Consider the following 8,062-nt stretch of genomic DNA (forward strand, 5'->3'; position numbering starts at 1 on the left):
GAGGTGGGAGATCTAGTTTATCTAAAAGCGGTAACCTACAAGGGAGATGGCCGATTCTCCTAAAGAAAGAAGTTAAGCCCAAGGTACGTAGGGCCATATAAGGTAATCAAACGAGTTAGACCGGTTGCATACAAACTTGAACTACTGCCGAAGTTGGATGCATTCCACAAGGTCTTTCACGTGTCACAACTCCGAAAATGTTTAAGTGAACGGGATGAGCCCGTTGCGGACGTTCCTATCGAGTTACAAGAGAACTTAACAGTAAAGGCAAAGCCGATTTGGATCATTGACCGAATGGAGAAAGGTACTCGGGGAAAAAGAATTAAAATGGTGAAGGTACTATGGGATTGCGGAGGAAGAGAGGAAGCTACGTGGGAAACGGAGAATAAGATAAGGGCTGATTTTTCCGAATGGTATAAGGAGATAGGTAAGGAGGAACTTGAGTCGGATTCGGGGACGAATCCCATTCAAGGGGGGAGACTTGTAGCGTCCGCGATCCTTAATAGGATCGCCGGATAAGACTTAGTCCGAGAAAGAAGTAGGAATCTTGGACAAGTCTAGAAAGGAGCTGCCCATCAGCTCGGGAAGGTCAAATCGGAGTATATTGAGCTAGAACGAACGAGCTAACCAGCTGGAGCGGTTACTCGGTAGGTCAGGTCAGCTGGACCAGCTACTCGGAAGCTCAGCTTGACGGAACGGAGTGAAGGTCAGCTTATAGAGTGACTACTAGCTGAGTGGGTGCCGAGGGTGACGATTACCACACGTGACCGAATGGGTGTCAAGGAATGGTCATAAGCGAAGAGGCGCCTTAGGGAAAAATGGTTGGAAACGGTTTTCCACCGAAAACTCTATAAATATGAGTCCTTGGGGCGCATTTTTGACACACACGGAAACACAGAAAAATACCGATTCCAGGCCATCTTAGAGAGAAACACGATCATAAGAAGTTTCCGATTCGAGAATTGAGATTCATCGGAGGTAGGCTATCCGTAGGATAATGCCGGTTTGGTGATCTCCGACCGTATGGATGTTATGGGTCGTTAGGGGCTTATGGGTTACACATAGTTCTGCATAACGGTTCATAAGCATACTCATACTCGGTGCATAACTTGGTCTGGAGCGACGGATTGGCTAAGATGGGGATGCGGCTCGGCAAGGAAACGGCGGATCCGCATGGATCTACCGGTTCTAGGCCGAACTGATGCGCTTACTTCCTCTCTCTAGTCTGTTTCCCGAACTAAGTGATTATCGGAACTTAGGGTGCATTGCATGGACTTGCATTCGTAGAGTATATCCGATTACTTACGCCCCTTTGTTTTCAGGAAAAGATGGTGATCGTGGGAAGGGATTGGCTTAGGCGCGAGAGACTCAAGGCCGGAAAGATGGGTGGTGATAAAGTCCGGGTAGATAGGATCGATTGTACGACTTGTAATAGCCTATATGCAAACTCATAAGTTGTACCGAATCTTTTACTTATTAATAAAGTATCCGGATTGTTTGTTTACTTTACGATCGCATATAGACTCTAATCATTACACATAGACTCTAAGTAACGAATCACGAAATGAAACTTAAAAAAACGAATGTTATAAGGAATGGACCCTAAAAATCGGATTAAGGATCGGATCAAGTAGTGATCGGTTCTAGGGAACCTCTCCGGACTTAACTTAGTCGGGGACGGGACCTTACAGAAACCCTCCCCAAGCAGAGGAAGACACAATCCTCCTAATACTTGGGTTAGAGATGAAAGTGCCTATTGCGATATTCACAAAGTAAACAGGTACTCCACCAAAGATTGTAGCGTACTCAAAAAGCACCTCACCGAGCTGTGGACAGCTGGAGAGCTCGCTAATTTCAATATTGAGGAATTTGTTGAGTCTTATCTTAAAGAAAAAGAAGAATCTGAAGCTTCTAATCCTCCTGAAAAGAAACATAACCCCTGTGGATGTAGGATTCACACTCGATTGTCTTTAAGTATTTCAGTGGAGAAAAACTCTTGTAAAATCAGGAAATAAATATGAAAATTTGAAAAGGAAATCAACCAAGAAAAGAAGTAAAGAAATTTGACGAGAACGAAGTACAAAATCCCTTGCAAAAGTAGTAAAAGAGAAAAATGTATTGTATTGCTTAGAAGTAATGAATAATGAGATCTGTCCCCTAAATACATGCATTTGAGGTTGTTTTTATAGAGAAAACATGATCAATGCGGTCATTTACAGCTCATAATCGCATTGATCCGCATTAATCATATAAGTTACAACTTGATCGAAACGGCTTGAATTCAAACTATCTTGGGCTTTGCGTGGATCTTCCAAACTCTTTCTTGTTGACTCCGAACTCCTGCGTCTTGACGCTACCGCGAGCCTCGAACAATATTCTCCTCGCTTCGGCCTTTCTCTATGCGAACTGTATATTGTAAGAGCGAACTCCATACTGGTAAAGATCGAACTCTTTTAGTAAACCGAATCGAACTCCCGACTGGTTAAGCTCGATTCTCATAATAAAATATTTTTAATTCCAAGAGGATTATTATGTAATAATGACGTGGACAGATCTAAGTGGATCCTACCGAAAATGTGTGGGATCCGACCCCAACATTTAGCCCCCCAAGTCTTGCTAGCTGAGTGCTCGGCTTGGAAGACTTAAGTAAACAGTAATTAATCACTCGAGATCTTTAACATTCCATAATTATTCCATGTTTTACGCTATTACGCCGATTTCGGATGATCAAATGATTTGATATCCCTGACAACCGTCATCATTAATTTTATAATTTTATATTAATACTACGGGGAAAACTGTTTTACTTCCCAATATTTTCGAGGCGGTCTTCCGCTAAATAGGGTTAAATAGAACGACGGCATTTACAGCGTACATTCACCCCTGAAAGCTTTTACCAAACCAGAGAAGAGAAAAATTTCTTGGTAAAAAATGTCTTCCCCAGCCGTCTACGTCTCTGACAATGAAGATGACAGCCAAGGAATCCCTGTTCCCAGAGGGGACGAAGTTTTCACCCAAAGGGGAGATAAATTCGGTCCGCATTTCAGGTCTCAATCGACCCATGCTTCCCTTGGCGCTCTCCGTCGCCTTTGTAACATTCCTCAGGAAATAGAATTCTCTCTTCCTAGACCCAACGAATCTCCGGAAATGGTGCGAGAGGGTTACTGTTGTGCGTACGAAGTCTATTTCAAAGGTTGTGGTGTGTTTATTCTAGTACCGGAAGTTCTCCTTTTGTACCTTCTCCATTTAGGGATTGCTTTTCCCCAAATGGCTCCCAACTTTCTTCGATACGTCCTGAGTACCCTGACTGTTTCGGCAGAAGCAGGGTTTTCCCTCTCCACTAGCGAACTCTTAGGGCTATTTCGAGCCCGTGAATCCGCAGCAGCGGGTATTTTTTTCTTTGAACCCTATTCTTGACCGTAACCTGATTGACGGAATGCCCTCGAATGATGGGCCTTGGAGGAAATACTGGTTCTTCTTCCGAGTAAATCCCCATTCCGTCCAAGGTCTTTCCGGCCTTCTTCTCGCAAATTGGTCGTCTAAACTTGGTTAGAACCAACTCCTATTACTTTTCACCGAACTGTGTAAAAGAAATAGAGTTCTTAACTCAACATTTTATTTCAGGGAACCAGACGATCCCCTGCCCAACTGTTGACTTCTTATCTTTCTTTCGAATCGTTTCCGAGGGTGAAACAAATTGGAATTCCTTCACCCTTCAACGCATTCATAAGGCGGGGCTCGCCATCAAAGACGGTCAAACTCACCCCCTCGATCCTCCTCCCAAAGAGAAAGACGTCTCGAGCCTGAATGCTCGAGATAAAAGAAAAATGCAAACCGAAACCAAGGCTCTTAAAGATCAGTTGTTCAAAATCGGGAAAAAGAAACAGATAGCTGCAATCTCCAGGGTTGGTAACTTCCACAGGAAGACCCTCTTGGTTGATGATGGTTCATTAGAAGCGGCCTCGTCAATCGCGGTGGATACTCATGGAGCCGAGATTCTTAACGACCCTCCAGTCGCCACCGCAATTTGCCCTTCCGAACAAGAGCGAGAGGGAGAAGTAACTTCCTCTCCTTGTACAAAGAGGAAGGCTCCAGACTCGGATACTCTATCAAACGAGAGACTCAAAACCGTGAGATTAAGTTCTCCGCCACGAGTCCCTAGCCCTTTGCATTCTGTTTTTCCCTCTTCAGAACCTTTAGACTCTGAGCTCCCTCTTCCGGGAGACAGAGTAATTCCAGAGGAAATCGATGAGCCGAGACCGGAGGCTCCCTTATCTCAAGGACTGAGTGTTTGGACTCAAAATCCTTTACCCGCTTCGATTTCAGGTAAGTTTTTATTTAGAAAGCGAGCATTAGCAAGCCTTGTTACGGATTGCAGCTATTTTATCAATCTGCTATTCTCCTCTGCTTTGTAGGCGGAGAAGAGATTGGAGACATCTTCCGAAGTTTCCAAACTAGGGAAGGGGCGTCCCTTCCTCCTTTTTCGGTTTGTAGGCCAGAAATCCGTCAGATGTTTGCCAAACGAGCCTGCTACCTATCCCAGGTTCAGATCTTTTAGATTATGACAACCCCTCTTTCTTAGGTAAAATTTTTTTTGTCTTAATGACACACTTTTTTTTTACTCCGAAGGCGTTTATGGAGACTAATGGAATGATCTTCCATTATGAGAACCTTCTTCACCAAGCGAAGAGAGAGACCGCAACGGCTAAGAAGGAGGTTGATGAACTTAGATTAGTCAATCAGTCTGAGCGGCTTGAGCAGGCAAAAGCACTCGAGTCATCTTTTGAGAACATGAAGAAAACTCTAGTAGCTAATGAGCAACGTATCAGAATTGCGAACGCTGAAAGAGATTCTGCGAGGTCTAATGCTCTTTGCTTGGAGGCTGAGCTATAAGAGACTACGGCTTTGTTCGAAGAGGCGAATCAAGAGATTGAGCTTTTAACTAGGAACAGGGCTCGTGATATCGCTGAAGCCGAACATAACGCTCGAGAAGAGATGAGGGGATTCGGTAGGCAACTTATTCAATCTGTTACGAAGTTCACCAAAGATGAAGAGGTCTGGACTAAAGAGTCCGAACACTTTTCTTTATATATTATTCCTTTAAAGAGTCCGAACACTTTTCTTTAAAAGAATTCTGGGAGACTCGCAGTTTTTTGTAAGAAAAACGAGACTATGCCGCTATCCTCTTTCAGATCCAGTTCAAGAGTAACAACCTCAAGCGGGGATCCATTATTTGAATCCGAAGATGGATTTTCTCCCAAGGGAGTTATTCACCCCATGTTTTTCCATTTTCGAACGGAGAAAGAAAGGGTCCAATGTTATGACTTCCTGGAAAAGGTTCCCTTTCTGATTTTTAGTCTTTTCGGGAGAATGTAAACTCTTTTTCGACCAGTTAACAAAATGTTTGTTCAAACAGGTCGTCGGGAGACATAAAGCTTTATGTGATAAGAGAAAAAGAATCGGAAGAAGGCGCCGTGCTCTTGATGAGCGCATAAAGAGGATGGAAAGAGAGATCCTTTGCCTAGAATCTGAACTGCATGAATGGGAGAGGAACGGTTTAGACATCGTGGCCATTATTCCTACTTGCCTCCGAAGATTCCTCCGTGTGCTGGATAAATTTTTTCATCTATCCTTGGCAACCGGCGACGGATCCTCTTTTGTTTCATGTTCTTCAGAATTTCAGAGATTTCCGTTGTTAAGAACTGAAGAAAATGAAGGACCAGAGGAGAAATCTATTGATCATCCTTCCGGTCCCCTCGATTTATCTTCCGACGAGGGACTTTCTTCAGAAAGCTGTTCGGGATCGTCCACCTCGCTGGAATCGTTATCAGGCGAAGACTTCTGATCGAACAAGTCCCTTGATTTATTTTTTGTTTGTAACAAAGATATTGGGCTAGGGGCCCGGTGATATTAATTACATTTCCCTTTTGCTTTAAATTTGCCGATTTACTTAAATCTTATTTAATGCACTTATTTAGGGAATACAATTAGCGATTAACTCGATTTTATTTTCCATAGAAGTAGTAATTTCAGATTTTTGGGAAATCGTCAGTTAACCCTCTTAAATGTAGTCGAGTATTTTTCTAGTATAAAGCAGATGTAGATTGTTATTGAATTTAATCAACAATAATTCTACAAAAATGTTTGAGGAAGGTAATTTCTCAGAGAATACCTCCGACTCGATTAAAAAGATAAGCTATGATCTTCCGGAAACGTCAGGCATCGATCTTGTAAAAATGGAAGCCAACAGCTGTGGAAGTCGAAACTAACACAATCGAGATTTGTCTAGGGTTTTAATTTAGGGATACGATTTGCGAGAATTCTCAAAGAACGACAGAATCAATTGATACCAAAGATGGTGTTCTTGATATTATTAAGAAAAAGATGACTTTGATCGTACAAGAGTTTGATCGTAAAAGAAAAAGGTGTTTGTGCTGTGAGAGCTTTGCGTAGTGTAAATTCTAGAGCGATATTGCTTGTCCTTCTGTGAGAGCCTTGAGCCTCTTTATATAGGGATGGTAAACCGCCTCTCCAGCGATATTCTCGGAAGATTTCCATTTATCTTGAAGTCGGCTTAGAATATTGCGGATAAGGATACTTTCCTTATTCTTCGGAGGCTTTTGGAAGATTTCCTGATTTGCAAAGATCCTTCAAGATTATTCCTTATCATTTCCGAGTATCTCGGAAATGATCCTTCTTTTTCGGAAATGATGCCGTTCTATTCGGAAGTGATACTATGGAAGTGAATTTTTAACCAAGTCTTTGCCTCGGGTGACTCTGAAGACTTCACCTCAGGTGACTCTGATGACTTCACCTCGGGTGAAACTGAAGACTTCGCCTCGGGTGACTTTGCAGACTTCGCCTCGGGAACAATACACATTTCACCTCGGGTAGCACTGAGACTTTGCCTCGGGTAGCACTGAGCCTCGGGTAGCACTGAGACTTTGCCTCGGGGTAACTGTAGTATAAGGCTCGGCAGTGTACCCCGAGCTGACTGGCAGGGTACCCGAGCTGACTGGCAGACTGACTGGCAGGTTACCCGAGCTGACTGGCAGGGTACCCTAGCTGACTGGCAGACTGACTGGCAGGGTACCCGAGCTGACTGGCAGACTGACTGGCAGGTTGACTGGCAGGTTGACTGGTAGGGTACCCGAGCTGACTGGCAGATTGACTGGCAGGGTACCCGAGCTGACTGGCAGACTGACTGGCAGACTGACTGGCAGGTTACCCGAGCTGACTGGCAGGGTACCCGAGCTGACTGGCAGGGTACCCCGAGCTTATTAGCAGGATAACCCGAGGTGTTGAAGTTTGGCTCGGTCTCAAAGGATGGGTGAAATCCGACCCCAACAGTTAGCCCCCCAGCTCGTTGACTTGGGGAGCAAGTGTGACGAGCTTCATGAACAGGCTGACCGAGCCGTTTACCATTCCCGGTGCTTCATCCCTGACGATTCACATCTCTTCGGGATAATGAGGTGGCTCGCGCGAAGAAGGCCGCCAAGAGGGAGGTCGCCGCCGAATTTACCGATGAAGTCATGGCATCCATGGCGAAAGTTGCTCTATTCGACCAAGTGTGCGACCGATACATGTACTTTATGCAGGAGAAAGCCAATGATGAGTTGATCGCCGAGCTGGAGAACAACAAGAAGATTGAGAATGGGAAGAAGTGTTGAAGTGGAAGGCGGAGTATGCCGATGCTGAGGCTGAATACATCAGACTTGGTTCTTGAGCTACAGGAGGATCTGAAGGTTTTCCTAGGGTCTCCAGACTCTGTCCACGAAAACCTCGGAAATAGATCGATTAAAGGCAACGCAGTTGAAGTAGGTGTCACCGACTTAGGGATCAAGTGTAACGAGCTTCATGAACGAGCAGACCGAGTTGTTAACTTCTGCTTCGAGTCGCCAGTGAACCTAAGGCGGCACTCTTAGAACCGTCCTTTTTCTTCTTTTTTGGTTGTAGTGTAAGATTGTGCATGGATGACTTTGTCGTTGTATTTTTGCAAAGTAAATACAAACGCTATTTTCAAAGATCCTTGTCTTCGAAGAGAATACAATGATTTTGAATA

The 8,062-nt window shown here is 44.2% G+C and overlaps 1 protein-coding gene across 1 annotated transcript; it reads left to right on the top strand.

Annotated features, from left to right (window-relative positions):
- The first annotated feature begins 2,931 nt into the window (after positions 1–2,931).
- Positions 2,932–4,893, top strand: LOC110224478. Its single transcript, XM_021010573.1, has 4 exons — positions 2,932–3,388; positions 3,625–4,326; positions 4,416–4,543; positions 4,630–4,893. The coding sequence occupies exons 1-4, from the start codon at positions 2,932–2,934 to the stop codon at positions 4,891–4,893; spliced, it is 1,551 nt and encodes a 516-aa protein (XP_020866232.1).
- Positions 4,894–8,062: the final 3,169 nt, after the last annotated feature.

The sequence above is a fragment of the Arabidopsis lyrata genome, assembly GCF_000004255.2.
Source record: "Arabidopsis lyrata subsp. lyrata unplaced genomic scaffold ARALYscaffold_1, whole genome shotgun sequence".
NCBI lineage: Eukaryota > Viridiplantae > Streptophyta > Magnoliopsida > Brassicales > Brassicaceae > Arabidopsis > Arabidopsis lyrata.

Bases quoted from the DNA above. Each gene is read 5' to 3' on its own strand.
- LOC110224478 (XM_021010573.1), top strand. From the start codon at position 2,932: ATGTCTTCCCCAGCCGTCTACGTCTCTGACAATGAAGATGACAGCCAA. The intron at 3,389-3,624 runs GTATTTTTTTCT...ATTTTATTTCAG, and splicing joins CCGTGAATCCGCAGCAGCGG to GGAACCAGACGATCCCCTGC. The intron at 4,327-4,415 runs GTAAGTTTTTAT...TCTGCTTTGTAG, and splicing joins TTTACCCGCTTCGATTTCAG to GCGGAGAAGAGATTGGAGAC.